The following is a 17131-nucleotide window of genomic DNA, read 5'->3' as shown; positions in this document are numbered from 1 at the left end:
GGGGCGTTTGAAAGAGTTACTCACGATATTCTACAGTCGTGGTTTGGAAGGTCGCCACATACAGCAGAGAAGAAGAAGAAGAAGAGGGAAGAAAAGAAAAGAGAAGTTAGCAGATACTCACCGCAGCAGAGAGCTGCTTTATGTTGAGCCAAAAAACATCACCATGACTTCAACCGTAAACACAATCAGTGAGCGAGCACAGACACACACAGCTGGTGGTAATGAAGGGACGAAGTGAGCACAAGTGAGGAGACGCTTTGCAGCCTCCGTATGAAATGACCACATACAGTTAACTTACTGTCAAATGAAACAAAGTGAAATACATCCACAACACTGACTCTGACCCGTATAGAGACAAAGACACATGGAGGAGTGGATAGAAATGATGATCTCTGTCAAAGATCAATATGAAAGCATCAACCAGTGTCATGTGACCTATCAGTGACCACGAAATAAGAAAAAGGCCAAATCTTCAGGATTCAATCAAACAGTTGAGGTTTGTTAAATGATGTCATTAGCGTCCAAATAAATGAAGCTAGGTGCAGCGCTAATGTTTGACACTTTAATTCATAAACACGTCGACTCAGAAGACTCAAGTCTGTAGGTCTCCCCCAGCATATCTTTAAAAGGATGGTTTGGCATTGTGTCTTTAAATGTCCTCGGGAGCACGAGAGAGAGGAGGGCGGAGAGCGTGGACAGTCTGACGTTAGTAATTAATAGATCTGGGTGAGAGGTGATCATTAAGGAGACACTTTATTTTCTGTGTGGATGAAAAGATCAAATCAAAAGGTTAAACAGGAACATTTATGGGGGTGCTGGTGGGGCAGCGGCAGTGCGTGCATCCGGCCTGTGGCTCCTTTCCCCGCATGTCTCTCCCCACTCTCTCTCCCTGATTTATGCCACTTTCCTCTATAATAAAGGCAAAAGGCCAAAAATAAAATCTTTAAAAAAAAAAAAAAAAAAGATTTATTATGTCATGTCATTTGAAATTAACGATTATTTCAAATGACAAATCAGTTCAAATGTAATCTTATTCTAATTTTTTTTTATCATCAAGCACTGACTACATTGAATCTGAAAACCATGGTTCGAGTTTTTTTACTTGTGTTTTTTAATGTTACATGTTCTTGTTACGTGCAGCCCTCTCTCTCTCTCTCTCCCTCTCTCCCTCGCTCTCTCTCTCCCTCTTTCTCTCTCTCTCCCTCTTTCTCTCTCTCTCTCTTTCTCTCTCCCTCTCTCTCTCTCTCTGTCTCTCTCTCTCTCTCTCTCTCCTTCTCTCTCTCCTTCTCTCTCTCCTTGATTGCCCCCCTCCTCCCTGAGCACAGATTGCAGTAAGGTGGGCAGCAGGTGAAGAAGGAGGGAAAGGTGCACAGAGACTCTGGGCAGCTTTTTAGTTTGATAGTTTCAGTTTGGGCTGCAGATCCCGAGAGTCTGATTTTGGTTGGCTTGTGTCTCAGGTAGGTTTTGTTGTTCCTTTTGGTCTCCAGCTTCTCCTGTTTCTTTTGTTTGTTTTGTACTTTAGGGGGAATATTTAAATGTAATAAAATGCATGGTTACATTTAAATTAGCTTGGCATCCTTTTCTTTTCTTTTCTCTCTTGAGCCCTGAGTGTTTAATTAGTTTTGATTAAGAAGGCTCCTAACAGGATCAGACATAAAAATAAAAGTTTTTTAAATATACCTCCAATGAATTATTTTTTAAATATATTTTATCAAGTGGAATAACTAAATACAACATTCAAATCCTGGCAGCGTCTGATATCACATGTCAGAAACGTTTAATACTGAATTTGTACATTTTGTGCGGGCCTAAAAAATGGTTGGAGAGTGTCTCATTATGACTTTGTGTTCGAACACGGAGCTGAGAGTCCTGGAAGGAGAAGGGCTGAGCCGTTTCCTGCCAACACTGGCGGTGCAGCATGACCGTGTGATGTACAGAGTGGGAGTGAAGGCGGACTTCCATGTCATACTCACGCCTGCATGGTGGTGGTGGCTGTCTGAAAGCTGAACATATTCTCTTTGGGGAACCAGCTATTAGGATTGTCTTCTGTAAACAAAGAGAACACAAGAAAGGCGTGGTACCAGCGATCCAAGAACAGGGCCTATAATTAGTGGAGGCGACTGGGCGCACCAGAGTGTGAAGACTCTGACACATCTATTGTTGAATGGAATGAATAATGTTGGATTTCTTCAGACTACAATGTAAATCTAGAGATCAGATAGATAAGATAGATAGATAAGATCTATAAGTCCTTCTGCTCTTCCATGCAGCGTCCGTGATGTTTTTCTTACCTCTGTCATCAGTGGACCCTCTGTCCTCGCTGTACATCCTCTCCAGTTTCTTGCGGGGCTTCCCACCCTCCCGGGGTGACGTGTCCAGGTCGAGGGAGCGCTGGCTCTGACACGGAGCCCGAATGCAGTCCACACAGTCCGGGGTGTACTCTTCCCTGGACCCCCCTCTCCTCACCCCCCAGTCCCGGATGTTGTTGGCGCTTCCAGAGCTCTGCAGTGGCTGAGATGATGACGGCGCGCCTCCTTGCTGCTGGTGGCTATGATGATGGTTGCTGCGGTGATGGCTGCTACGGTGATGGCTACCGCGTGTGGCTGTCGCAGAAGGCTGGCTGGTGCAGGACGGGTTGTGAGTTGCGGCGGTCGGGGCCTGGAGCAGAGGATGCTCCCGTGAGCCCTTGAGCACCTCGAGCTCCAGGCTCTCCTCACTGCCACGGTTCCCCAAGGTCATGCCTCCTTCCCTGCTGATTGTGTACACTCTGGCCGGCTTCACCACCACGCTGCCCTCAGCCCCTCTGGCGCCTGGTGCCTCCTCTGTGGAGAGGCTGCGCTCAGAAGAGAGTCGGCGTTTGTTAGGGCCAACAGGAGCTTCAGCCTGGAGGTTGTTGGCCGGAGGCTGAGGCGGTGGATTAGCACTGGGAGTGGATTGGCCGGGCTGGTTGGTTTTAGTTGTTGGCAAACTGCGTTGTTGTGGAATATCGCTTTTGTGCAAGCGGCTGACGTCTGGTGAGTCGCAGTCCTGTCCAGGAAAGGTGTCAGACAATAGATGATCTGAAGATGGAGGGAAAGAACAAGAAGAAGAGATGTGAAGGATGTCAGCGATGCAGCCTTTGTAAACAAGTATCAAATAAAGCCCGGAGTCAGTCCTGCAGGTCATAAAGGACGCTCCACACAGAGAAGCAGCTGAGGTGCTGCAGGCTTGTATCTCAGTGTAAACTCATGAGAGTGAGTATCAGTTTAATGCAATCTGTGCCGTGAGTCACTGTAAACACAGTGATACTCAGTAGCTGAGCAGAAAGAAAGAGGATTTCACATTCACAGTCCAATTTTGAGATTTGTTTCAGTGGCATTTTTCCTCGAGAAGGTTCAGGACCTCGCCCCTCAGTGTCAAAACCAAACAGATGCAGAAGTGCCTTATATTCGGGTTTTGTTACGCAGGGGGAACCTTGATTAGATACTTCAATCACTCAGTGATAATATTTCCCTTTGAGTTCATGGTCTCATCTGCTTCATCCAAATTGGACCTCAATAAAGCAAAATGTAGAGTCCCATTCAAAAACACTTCCAAGTTGTCACCGTCGGTTGTATGTGGTGACTTGTGATTGACATACTCGCGTGTCCTTTCTTTCCAAATATAAGGCTCCAATAATGAAAAAGAGTTCGGAGACCAAATTGCAGTCTTCAAAAGCTGCATTTTACATCAAGATAAACTGAAATGTCCCCTGGAGGGTCTTCATGCTGTCATTTATTTCTTTTTCTTTCTTTCCGTTGGTATGAAATTGGCAACAGCTGAACCTGCTGTTCCTCGCTGCTGCTCGGTGTTGTAAGATACTGGTTTTATTTTCCAAAGTCTGCGTGCCACCTACCTGCTCCGTTGCGGTTCTCTGTGTTGGTGTTGGACAGGTAATCTCCGAACGCTCTGGCTGCTCTGTGAAAACACAACACAGTGGAGCGGTTAAGCTTGCAGCACGAACGCTAACGTCAAACACACAGAGGACAGTCATGAGGAGTCGAGATTCTTCTCCACAGAAGCCGTCTGACTGAGCTTTTTGTGGCCTTGTCTGGGCGGACATTACGTGCCTCCAGCCATTTCAGCAGCACAGCAGTCTGTGAAAAGTGTCTCACTGAGGTAACATGGTGTTTCATACAGAGACCCCTGCTCAGCTGAGGCTTCATAGGGGCAGGGACAATATGTGGCAGCAGTAAACACAGGAACGATGTGCAGGCGTGTATACATGATATATCATCAGGAGACGTGAGGGAACGATGAAACATAAAAATACATAAAACACAATTTCATCTCTTACATGGAGTTTCCCTTCAGCTCTTCTGGTTTCAAGCTGAAGCCAAGTGTCACACATTCAGCCCCCGCCTCGGACAACAATGAAAAAAGCAACGCCCACTCACTCCTTTGTGCCATCAAGCGCAGCACACACACACACACACACACACACACACACACACAGAAACAAGTATAGCTAGTTATTTAGAGTGTCGACTGGAGAAGCATCAATGAAACTTTTGCAACAAACAAGACGTTTTAAGTCAAAGTTTAATCTCCTGCAGGCGACGATCAAAGCGTATTAGTTTGAATTGAAATCGTTAGCACACTTAGCAATGACAGAGACATGATGGGTGACGGTGAGAGCTGTCACCTGCCTCCAGATCAGCCAGTAAAATAATCTAATGACAGTATTCGGTTTGATCATATTATGTAGAATTTCCATAATTAAAATGTCGAGATTTGGACTTAAAGGCAGGGGCGGTCATTTTTAAAAACTAGCATGATTTTGAAAGTAGCATCGTCTCCGTTCTCCGTATTCTCATATCCAAATACAAACGTTTCAGGGCTTCAGTCACTTTGAAGGTAAAACATTTGAACTCATGCAAGCTGACTATGGACTTATATCATCATGAGGTTTAAAGTCAGATACAGACTGATCCTGCTGCCCAACATACTGACATACTTACTATTCATGAAAGATATAGGCCACACTCTCTCTCTCTCTCACACACACACACACACACACACACACACACACAGAAACCCCTATAAAGGGACATTAAAGCCCATCATCACTCACCACCCACTCACTTGGCACTCCTGCCATCTGCACATGCACACACACACATGCTCACACACACACACACACACACACACACACGCACACACACACACACGGTCGCCCTCATTATCAGTGTGTACATATGGAGCAGCATGAAGAAAAATAAACAGGTAACAAACATACAAACGCACAGCTCGCTCTGTAGATGAACACGCGTCTGAATCTCAGGGGAACAGCGCTGAAATGGAATTGCTGTGTTGTTGCTCTGTACCATATATGCCATCCTGCTACGACACTCTAAGTAATTAAATATGAGGCGGCACGTGCAGCCGTGGCGCTCCCCGTGAAAAAGCTCCCCTCCCAGCCTGAAACACGAGCAAGGAGGAGGAGGGAGGAGGAGGAGGAGGGAGGAGGAAAAAATGCAATCATCTCAGATCTATCTGCCTGACTCTGTGCACTTCATCCAATAAAAATTCCATATGCTTTGCTGACAGGGAAGGGGTGCCAAAACACGTCTCCTTTCACGCTATAACACAGACTGGACTTGCATTACAATCTGAAACCATTTCTGACCGTATGCTGCTTTATGTGAGATCAAACTCTGCATTTGTTTGTGGTGAAGTTAAGACTGTTGGTGTAAACAAGAAAATAACATGACGCACAACAAGAGCTGGTGATGCTGTGTGAGGTCTGGGGAAAATTAAATAATTCAGTTTGCCCCAATTAACCAGCGGGACACATGACAGACTTTTTTGTTCTTAGTGTGTGTGTGTGTGTGTGTGTGTGTGTGTGTGTGTGTGTGTGTGTGTGTGTGTGTGTGTGTGTGTGTGTGTGCATAAAGACACCTTTGAACAAGTCTCCTCACAGACATTGACATAGCGACCATGACCTCTAATGTTTAGGCTCGAGTCCAAGAGGGCGTCTTGCTGTCACAGGGATTAGATTATGTAGACATGAGAGGTCACTATGTCACAGTTTGTTTTTTACCTTGTTTGTTAAAACCGTCACCACTTCATATTATGATACACTGATAAATTCTGCATTATGCTAAAAATACTTCTTGATTTTTTTTTTTTACTTTTTTGTCTCTAAGTCCGATTTTAAAGATAAATTCTGCTGGTGCTCCTTAAATATATTTTTATGCATAAATAACGCAGAGGCAGAAAGATGAGCTGAGAATTAGGACTGCATATCAGAATCAGAATCGTCTTTTATTGCCAAGTACATTGGTTTATAACCCCAGAAAGATTCTCCTTCTGCGTCTCCACAGCGGAGGCAAAAGAGCTGAACAGATAAGCTTGGTCATGTCTCACTTTTTAAATGTATTCATTTATTTTTTACCCCCGGAAGCCTCGACAACACTAAACATCTCGCACTGAACGTTTTTACACATTTATTATAGATCACGGTTTGCTCCTGCCGAGCAGCGTCCTGTTCCTCATGGCGCCTCAGCCCCACACAGCCGCTGCGCCAGCATCTTCTCCCTGTGTTTTGAGGGGATTTATCAAACAGCATGTTTTCAGCCATGTGACATGAGGATGGGGAGGAGGTGGAAGAAATAGCTCAGCAACAAGGGGGAGATGTGTTTATAAGACCAAAATAGAAAGTATGGAAGGAGTAGAAGGTGGGATAAAGAAGCAATGCATCACCGCTCAGATGAACTCTGAATGAAGACGGGAGGGATGATACTGTGGTTTTATGAGCCGGTCACTAATGGCAGCCTTTCAGTGTGGGGTGAGTGTACAGTATATACAATCACACAGCAGGGATGGTGCAGTGTATCTGCTGCCTGGGGACACAAACAGAAGAGCTGCAGCAGCACACACACAGGAACATGGTCTGCTCTAGAGCCCGAGTGCTTCGGCTGTTGTCCGAGTTCTGTCGAGTGTGCTGATGTCCTATAACGTCAAACATCAGAACACGAGTCAACAAGAGGTTATGTAATAAATAAAGGACAGTTACAGTTGAAGTCCCTTTTACACGTCACATTAAAGCCACTGTAAGGTCTCATAATGACTCAGACTGTCTTGTATGGATGGATTAGTGGGGTTGATGTGGGCTGTAGTTGGTTCACATTTCAGGTGAACTTCCACTGTGGCAGATTTATTGTGATGAATCTCAATCTGAAGTGTCGTTTTTACTTTAGCTCCAGTTTTAACAGGTCTAAATACAAGATTAAATAAGGAGAGACTAGCTGCTTGTACAGGGATATAGTTTACTAAAACCACTGAGAGCGAGGGTCAGGCTTCAGTGCACACCTTGTAGTTTGGTATGTAGTAAGGATAAAGAGTTATTAAGAGGCTCAAAAGGGAAGAAGGGGGGGGTGAGAAATGTTATCAGCAAAAGACAGAACACATGTAAGCCATGCACAAAAGAGAGTTAATTGGTAATTTGTGTAGTTAATTCCTCTCTTTTTCTTCCTTCTGCTCTTTATTTAACCTCACACAGTGTGAAGCAGTAATTGTTCATCCACATGCCTTCAAAGGAACAAGAATCAGAGCCTTGAAGTCACCCTAACACCTCTGTGTCTGTGTCTAACTCTTGGCACATCATTTCCTTCAACTAGAGGAGAACTTTTCAAATGAGGGCAGTGTGTAAGTCCGTTCAGGTGTAACCTCAAACACAAACTCTCTGTTCTGCTGATAACAACTCATCCAGCTCCAGCTGAGTCAGGGAGGAAGGCTGAGTACTGACCCCGCTGTGCCCTCCATGGTCCATCCGCTCGCTGGGAGCTGATCACTAATACAGACCATAATTAGTGAGATCAATGAGCGGACCGACAGCCATCTTACTGCTCAGCTGCCTGCCTGGGTCGTCTCCTCTTAACAAGGGATCCTGACCTGCTAGATAGTTATCTCTCACTCAATCAGAGTGGCTCAGCATCGGCACAGCTGATGAACATGAGAAAAGGAGATTAAGCTGAGTGAAGGAGCACGAGAGGAGAAGGGGCGACAGAGAGTTAACTTAAAGAATAAAACAGGAGAAATACTGGATGGATTATTATTTCCTGCTGAAGGCTGCAGGATAATAATCAGGAAAAATAAGCATGATGGACGCCTAGAGGGGGGGACAAGGTGTTTTATCACGTGACCAGTGAGTGAGCAACCAGTGGGATGGTTGTAACGTGATAAAGCTTCGGACTCTTCAGTCAATACTGTGAATAAGTCCACTAACATGTAACATAATATAAAAAGTGTCATTGTTGTGTTACATTTCGGGGCGGACTGTCTCAACACGTTCAGGAATGTGACAGGTCGTGTTTGAAGTGGATACAGCAGTCCAAATTCTAAACATCGAAGTGTGACTTCTCCCCCCCTCCACCTGTCAGTATTTAGCCAGCTCTGCATGTGGTGGACACTGTAGCTTCAGTGTTTAGCCAGCTCTGCATGTGGTGGACACTGTAGCTTCAGTGTTTAGCCAGCTCTGCATGTGGTGGACACTGTAGCTTCAGTGTTTAGCCAGCTCTGCATGTGGTGGACACTGTAGCTTCAGTGTTTAGCCAGCTCTGCATGTGGTGGACACTGTAGCTTCAGTGTTTAGCCAGCTCTGCATGTGGTGGACACTGTAGCTTCAGTGTTTAGCCAGCTCTGCATGGGTCTGTAAAGCTTTCTGCGTTCTAACCTCTCCATGTTTCAAAAGCATCTCCAACATTGATCCTAGTTTGAGCAGCTTTCTGCTGCTGGAGCTTATTAGAAACATGCAGAGGCTTTTTAGCTCGGGTACAATCACTTCTATCTGAAGCAGTTCCACTGCCCGCTTCCATCACTGCAACACCTGTTCACCTGATAACTGCTCTCATATCTGGCAAACCCAGGGGCGTAGAATACAGAGCAAGGAAGGCAGGATCAGTCTGGATCGTGTTAACAAAGAAGAGTGTGAGACGTGTCTGTCTGCTGTAAGTCACAGTCGATATCACCCTTAATAAATGACCTGGACTAAAACATTCATGTTGGCCTTTGTGGCCTGTGTCTTTTGTCCACCCTGTCACTTCCAATCTGCGTGCACAACACACCCGGGGAAGGTCGGCTAGCAAAAGGCTAATGACTTCATTAAGATTGCTCCGCTGCACTCCACTGACAACAAAGGCCAGGAGTCAAATAATTAGCCCCGTGTTCCAGGAGTGTGTAAGTGAGCTCATCAAGAGGAGCTGTGAGAGAGACAAAAACAAGGTAAGGGAAGTCATATTATTATATTTGAGTTTAAGTTGATGGATCAGATATCAGCTGTCGTCCTCTTCAGCACTAAACGACAATCTTCTGTTTGTGATGTGGGAGTGCAGCTCGGAGTCTGAAGGCTGACAGAATGTGACAAGCTGCAATATTTATCTGAGCAATTATCAAAATAAAGCACACTTATATAAAGTGTATATAAAGACACTAGCTGTGTCTGGATTCAGGGGCCGCATCATTCACCGCCGGGTGCATCTGAAGACTGATTGCATCACAGTGGTGCGTCAGGGGCCGCCGCATTTCCAGGCTCCCTGCAAATATGACTGGCAAATGTTTCCCACTTTTACTGCTTGAGATGTTAATTGAAAAAAGGGGAAAAAGAGGAAAACAGCTCTTAAACAGCAGCGGGCTCATTCACGACCAACATCAATCATTATTTTACTTCTTTACCAAACTACATAACTCGTGTTAAAAAAAGGAAAACATCATGGAAGAAAAGACCAAATCAACCAGAGCTGATCATCGTATGTTTCTTTAAGATGTTGATTTTCCCCGCACAACTGTCGTGTTTGACCTCCCAATCCTTTCTTATGAAAATGTGACCATCATTTTTATGTAAACTGAAATCAATAATCCATTAGCTCAAAAGAACAGTGAGACACGCTTCATTAATATAGTGATTCCCTTTCAGTCATTAATGACGGTCAGTCGATGACTTAATGACCCTTTTCAAATGACACTACGTCACCCTTCATCTCTTTATCTCTTGGGGAGGTTCTGTCTGGAAATAAGCAGATTTTAAAGGCCATTTGACTAAACTTCAAAGCTGTGTTTGTCCTGTAAAGCAGCTGCTGACATCACATTGTTCACCTTGTTACCTGGGGGAGTCTTTGCGTGTGCTAATAGTCCAGATGTTGTTCAAGAGATTTCTGGAACTTGATTTAAAATAGTTGGATTTTAAACTATCTCTTCAAAACCTCAACATGTTTTACACCTCAGGTCACACCGACCCATGTTCACCCATTCACAGTCTGATGTCTTAGCCACGTACACATCGAACATGTAGCTGCAGGAGCTGGGGATCGAACCCCCGGTCTTACGGTTAACAGATGACCACATCTAACCACTGAGCCACCCAGTGTAGGTCTGTCTTATATTCTTATCAGTGCAGAACAAGTGTTGGGGCTCTGGTCTCTTTAATCACAGTTAGATATGACGTGAGCCAATCAAACACCCGAAGCTCCAAACACATCCCACAAGCTGCATTTTAACATGAACCAGCCCCACTCTGTCTCTGCATCTCTGTCCTCTGAGGAATCAAAGTGTCAGCAGCACAGCTCCTGAGGGGCTGAAGGGACGGCAGGAAGAAAAAACTCACTGTGCTGCACCATTAAAGGGACTGAAAAAGTGTCTTTTCTTCAGGTAGATTCTATAAATTAAAATACTCATTTTGATTATTTTACATTATTCTACTGAACATCCCACCAAAGCAGGTGAAACCAGAAAAGCCGGGGCTTTGTGGGGAACCTTTAAAATCTCTTCAAACCTGCAGGAAGCTAAACCTCCAACCCGCTAATTTAGAGGCTCATCAGCTGAATTCTGATTCATGTGGACGCTATCTGACTCACGCACAATGAAACAGTTACAGTGCAGCATTGTGGAAACGACAGGACAGAAGTGTGTTTGTGCACACCTGTTTCCAAAGCTCCCCAAAACACTGTTAACGTGTTGTAGTACTCGAAATTGGTCTTGGTCTTGAGACCGGTCTCTGGACCAGTTTTAAAGGCTCAGTCTCCTGAACCTAAAGCATTTTTATTTTGACTCAAGACCAGCATTGATTGGCTATTTTCATTACTGCGATTAGGAGGAAAATTCTATTTTCTAGAAGTATAAATAACTTCAATTGATTCATTCATTGATTTTTATCCCCCAGTTGAGGCAGGAACCTTTCCTTGTTACAAAGTATAAGTGACACTCCCCCAGTAGACAAGAGGATTGAAATGATTCTTCATTGATATTTATGCTATGAGTCTAATCTCGGCCTGCATTGGTCTGTAATTTAAGTTTGTTCTGAAGCCCTAAATGTCTGGTTCTCGTCCTGGTCTTGGAGCACTCTGGTCTTGGGTTTGTCTTGGTCTTGGTGTTTGTGGTCCAATGGACCACGGCTGCAGCTGATCTGTGCAGTGATGAGGACAGATAGGCTGCTGCATGAAATCACATTTTTACCAAAGTAGAGAGTGAAACTGCCAGAGAATTGTTGTGCTGTGCAATTCAGACATGCTCCAAATGGTCTTGAAATAATAATGACGACGTTTTCGCTCTCAAGAGCTCGTAATCTTTTCTGTAGATTGATGAAATAGAGCAGCCTGTTCTTGTTGAGCTTCTCTGTTTGTCATAAATGGGACAGTGAGGCAGTTTGGCTGTCAGGAAGCTGCCTCATACGCAGGATGAAAAAAACTCTCCTTCCCCTTCAACTTCCCATGAAGAAGAAGTCATCACAGACAATTCAGCACACAGGAAAAGACCCCGACTTCAAGGTTCATCTCAGAAGTCCTTTGACTTCAATGTCTATTTTTTTGTCACTATTCTCTCTGTGTACTTAAAAGCACTATATGAAAACAGTATTACTAATCTATGACAAAAACAATGTGTGTGTGTGTGTGTGTGTGTGTGTGTGTGTGTGTGTGTGTGTGTATACATATACAGTATATACATATGGGGATGAGGTCTTTTACATGTGTATATGTATAGTCAGATTCAAACACACAGCTGTTACGAGGACTACAGTCTTTGTGCATGGGACATAACCACAAGGCTAACTGTTGAAGCAAGCAGTGATGCTAACAGAAGCCCAGCTCATGTTGAAGTTAGTGTCTATCATTGAACATTTACCACCAGAAGTGTAATTATGCGCAGACGCCTCCTCCTTCAAAAACAAGTTAGGAGGTAATTCCATGTACAGTACATACCATCCACCACTAGGGGGCTCTCAATCAAAACAATAACAAAAGATGATGTTGAGGCTGACGAGGGTTGAATGTAGTCAAGACGAACGGGTGAATTCGACCTGAGGAAGAGAACATGTTTGATGATAATTTACATTAATCAATGTTTTTTTTATCACATCAGCACAAACAACAACAACAGGACGAACGCTTTCAGCAGCAGTTCCTGCTTCCTTATACAGCTGTCTTTGCTGTTGATGTTTCCAAGGCAACAATTAACAATTCCGTCATGACTGTCATGGCATCCACAACAAGACTTGTCAAGTCGGAACGATAAAATTATAGATTTGTCTGGCTTTGATAATAGTTTGAAATATATGTAGCCATGTTGGTAGACAACACAAACACAGGTTTAGTCCTTTTTTAATGAATGAAGATATTACAGTGTCAAAGTGACCCCGGATGTCAGAGGGCCTCTGAGTCGAGCTGCTGCTTGGTGAAGCTCAGCGTGTTTCAAAGAGCCTAGCTTATCATTAGGATGGAGTCTTTGTTTGTTCGTTGTTCACGAGGTCGTACCTGGAGCCTATTTACCCAAAAACATCTTCTTCTCTACAAAACAAGGAAGCAATTTGGGATGAAATGGCCTCTCTAACACTCTCTGGCAGTCAATAAACACAGGATGTGAGGTGGTTAAGCCAAGCTATCGCTAACGTTTGTCAGTTCATGTCATCTTTAGTAAACAGCTTCATCTTCTGTAATATTCAGAAGTCCATTGTTTTCTGTTTTAATGTTTTTCTTGTGTTATTTTCAAAGACAGTGAAATGAGCTGCTACTTCAAACCTCTACAGACTTTAGGGCTCGTCACGTTTCCTTCTCTCTGACTGACTGTTCAATCACACATAAAGATTGTTCAAATGTTATGATTAGTATGCTCTGAGCTAGCTTATAAAAAAAGAAATGGCAAAATTCAGCCAAGGAGCAAACAAGTTTAAGGAAAAGCATCAAGCTGGATTCCATGAATCAGAGCTCACACCAGATGCCGAGACAACACAAGGTATTTACTTCAATTTTCCCCAAATCAACTCTTGACGAATACGCTTAAATCCTCCAAGGTGTTGTTCATCAACATTTCACAGCATGCTGGTGTTTGCAAACCTGGCTGCTGTGTGAGAGTCAGGTGGAGCGCACTGCACTCTCTCTAATCTAAAGGAAGACTGATCACACTAACACAATTTAGACAGGCTCAAATCCTGAGGTCATAAGTGATGTTTCCAAACATCCTCCTCCACCAGCATGATCATTTCTGCAAACCCAAGAATCAGTCTTGCTTTTTTTTTTGTGTTGTACAGAACCTTTGTGAAATCCTGTTAACCACCAGAATCCTCTTTCAGCACAGCGCTTGTGGGAGTGTGAATTAAAGCTGACCGACCAAAGACAATCTGAAGCTCCACCGAGTGTTGAAGTGCTGTTTTTAGCACTCACACTTTAAGACACTGTGTGAGGCTCAGCCGGGTCAAAGGGAGAGAGCTGGGATCCTATTAGAGACGCTTATTATAATCCCCATACTGCATCGCTAATCACACTCATACTCACCCAAAGACAAAGACACGTGTTAAAGAGAGATGAAACAGCCTCACACCTGCTCATTTAAAGCACAGCAGCTAAACTCTGGTCCCTGCTGCAGGATCGAGAATCAACTGTTCCCCGGCAGCCGAGTATCGTTGGCGATAATGAGAGAAATATGCACGAGCGAAGTCGCCTTGGCTTCAGTCCTCATGCGAGTTCAGGATGCTGGCTGCAGCCCGCATGATTTATGGCGATTTAAACGTGAAACATTAAGCAGGCAAGCAAGTAGGCGATTAGCAGCTAAACAGAAAAATCAAGACAGAGACAAACAGAGCCGGAGAGTGTGTGCACAAGAGAGGGTGGCAATGACTGTGAGCAGACGAGAAGGTCTTTCGTTGTGTGCGTTTGTGTAAGTGACTGTGCACAAGATCACGCATTTACGGGAAGACAGTGGGAGTAAGCACACGACCGAGAGCACAAGTGCTTCATTCGTCTGCGTTCTGCCTTCTGAGGTCAGCAAGTGGGCGCTTTCAGACTGCAGCTCCTACAGCAGCACCGAACATGAGTCATCCAGCGGGCCTCGGAGCCAGAACACACTGATCTGACACCCGTGACACTAAGACCTTTCCTGGCATGACTCATACATCAACAGTTAAATGTCATGATAATAAATCACAAGTCAAGAGAGTCCAGCTTGAATTATGTGACAGCCACTCTCTGTTTGTGTCCACAGCAGGCAACGAAAGCACAGACGGGCACAATCACAAGACCTTCTTGATACTGAAATCATCACATACTGTTTTGAGCTTTTAAAGAGTGGGGAACAGTCACCATGTAAAGATACTGAAGAAAACTTTTTTAAAGAATCTGGAAAGGAAAGTCTCACTTTAAGTCCACTGAAAGACAAATATTGTACCTTTGACTTGATACTAGTGACATCTGCTCTTTCGTCTTTTTATTCTAGTCTTTCTCTTTAGTTTTTTTTTTTTTAAATTCATTTTGGGGCTTTATGCTTTTATTTTGATAGGACAATGAATAGAGATCTGGAGAGAGAGAAAGAGAGAGAAAGAGAGAGAGAGTGGGGAATGACATGCAGGAAGTTAGGACGTTAGAAAATAAACTGTATTGGTGTATGTGCGTGAGTTGCCGTACTTTTACGCCTTGCACCTCGGTGGCTGAACGTGGAGAAAACGTCCCTCAGATCAGACACTTCATTTAGTGGAATAGAGAAGATGTCACAGAAGGCTTTTCTTTTGTATGTTCCTGTTATTGCTCCTTTTAGTCAGGCAATCTGTAAATCTGAAGCATGTGAATTTAAAAAAAATGTTCATTTTAAATAATAATGTAGAAGAACATGAGTATTTCTAAGAGAAACTCCAAAACTTTAACTCAAGCAGTCATTGGACGGAGCAGCTTCCCCGTGTTGGAGTCACATTTGACCAGGAGGATCTTTACTTGGACTCAAGTCATGAAGATGTGAACTTTGTCCAGCAGTCTAAATCTTATGAAGTTTATAAAGCAGTCAACTCGCCTTTTGATTACTTTTCCAACTTTCAGTCAAGCTGCAGATAATTATCTATCGAGTTTAGAAATGATAGTGCTTGGTCTGAAATATAGAATCAATTACTTTAAGAGTTCAATGTAACCATCCTTACTCCTCTGTTTTTTCACAATGCAGAAGACTATTGGTTCAGTTAGTAACACTGCAAGGTATAAAACGAGGCTAAAAGAGTTAGTAAATAGTTTTTATAAAACTGTCAAATTATCTTAAAACTTCCTTTAAATCAGATCTGTGCAAACCTTCATTAGAGAAACAGAAAATAATCCACAATGTGCATTTTAATCAGGAAAAAGTAGCAAATATTACACTTTAAAAAAAACGTTTCCTGGGACTTAGATAAGAGAAAGAGCTGAACTGACTTTGATCACATATTCATGTTGTATTCATCGATTATAGAACAAGTTGTCAGAATAAAATGAGTCAATGAAAGAAGCCTCTGTATTTAAGAGAACCATGTGTGAGGATTAAATAATTCATCCTTTCTGAGTTTGAAGCTTTTTTGAGACAACAGATAAAAGAAAAAAAGGTGTCTATCATCCGAAGTCACTTCAGTAGTTTCAGTGATGTGCGCATCCCCACGCTGCCTGCCTGCACGCGCGCTCACCCCGCGTCACTCACCGAACTTTTGCGGCCACGGATGAAATCGCGTCACTCCTCAGATTCTTCCTTTTGGACACCGCAGTTCCCATGCTGAAGTGGAAACGATCCAGGAGAGAAAAAGCAGACCATTCCACTGATTGATCGGCGAGGAAAATAAAAAATAAAACTCACGGGCAAAAAAAATCATATGTAAACTAAAGATTGTCAGCAAGCGGCTGCTGTAATTATTGTCATATTTTCCACTTTGCTTACTGTGTAATAAAAAAAGTGATTGAATGTTCCAGAAGGATTCAGACTGAGCGAAGAGCGCAGCAGCTCTGCTTGGAGAGGAATGTAATGTGTGGAGCTGCGCTCTGCTCTCTCTGGCTCTCCTCATCCAAGTGATGCTTCCAGCGGGAGGAAACAGAGACCATAAAAGGAGCAGCAGCCCGCCTTCCGCCTACACGAGCTGGACAGGTGCAGGATGGGATGAAACACGAATATATATATATATATATATATATATATATATATATATATATATATATATATGTATACATTTTAAAAAGCCCATGTCATACAGAGTTTAAGAGTAAAAAATCAATTATTTTTGATGTACTGAGTACTTTATACATGTGTAGGCCTAGTCTGTCAAACACAGCCTATTGAAATATTATCTCCATTTATATTAAGGCACACAGGTGAATTTTTCTCCTCACAGAGATCATGTTAGAGCAGCACCTCAGGGCCCCCCAACCAACTCCTTAAAGAGAACTTGGGACCCAGATAAAAGACCCAGATAAAATGAATTTTTTTTGGACCTGAGTTGGTATGACACAGAACAAAGAGACGGATCAAAACAAAGCGCTTTATAAGGCACAGTTATTGTCCCTGGTACACATTTTGTTTTGGGAGCAGCAGTAGCTCAGTCCGGACTTTAGTGAAGGGTCGCTGGCTCATGTTCAAATGAGTCCGGTAGCTGGCAAGGGAAGGTCCTTAGGAGAACTGCCGATGTCCTTTTTCCTCTGGTTTCACTCACAGACGGACAGTTTGTCTTCAATATACTTCAATAACTTGGACTTGGGTTTTATTACAGGAGTGCTAGCATGTAGCTTTTAGCAGCGTGAGTGCTGTCAGACAGCCAGGAGGATTCCTGCTGTGATTGCAAACGTTGCAGATTTTGGGACACTGCTGTGGTTTAAAGTTTTTGAACTGGCCTGCAGTCCAGAGTGCTTGC

At 43.6% G+C, this 17131-nt stretch overlaps 1 protein-coding gene across 1 annotated transcript in view; it reads right to left on the bottom strand.

The window, feature by feature from the left end:
* The window catches only part of nsmfb (NMDA receptor synaptonuclear signaling and neuronal migration factor b), a 38732-nt gene extending 22489 nt beyond the window's left edge, over positions 1-16243 (bottom strand). The window contains exons 1-4 of the mRNA XM_079353635.1: positions 15934-16243; positions 3875-3936; positions 2292-3059; positions 1974-2046 (exon numbers count right to left, since the gene is read on the bottom strand). Of these exons, the coding sequence (XP_079209761.1) occupies positions 1974-2046; positions 2292-3059; positions 3875-3936; positions 15934-16004 (974 nt within the window). The 5' untranslated portion in view covers positions 16005-16243. The remainder of the gene's footprint in view (positions 1-1973; positions 2047-2291; positions 3060-3874; positions 3937-15933) is intronic.
* Between the last annotated feature and the right edge of the window lie 888 nt (positions 16244-17131).

The sequence above is a fragment of the Symphodus melops genome (genome assembly GCF_947650265.1).
Source record: "Symphodus melops genome assembly, chromosome: 1".
Taxonomy (NCBI): domain Eukaryota; kingdom Metazoa; phylum Chordata; class Actinopteri; order Labriformes; family Labridae; genus Symphodus; species Symphodus melops.
Note: the sequence above shows the minus strand (reverse complement) of the source record. Positions and strands in the feature narration are given on the sequence as shown.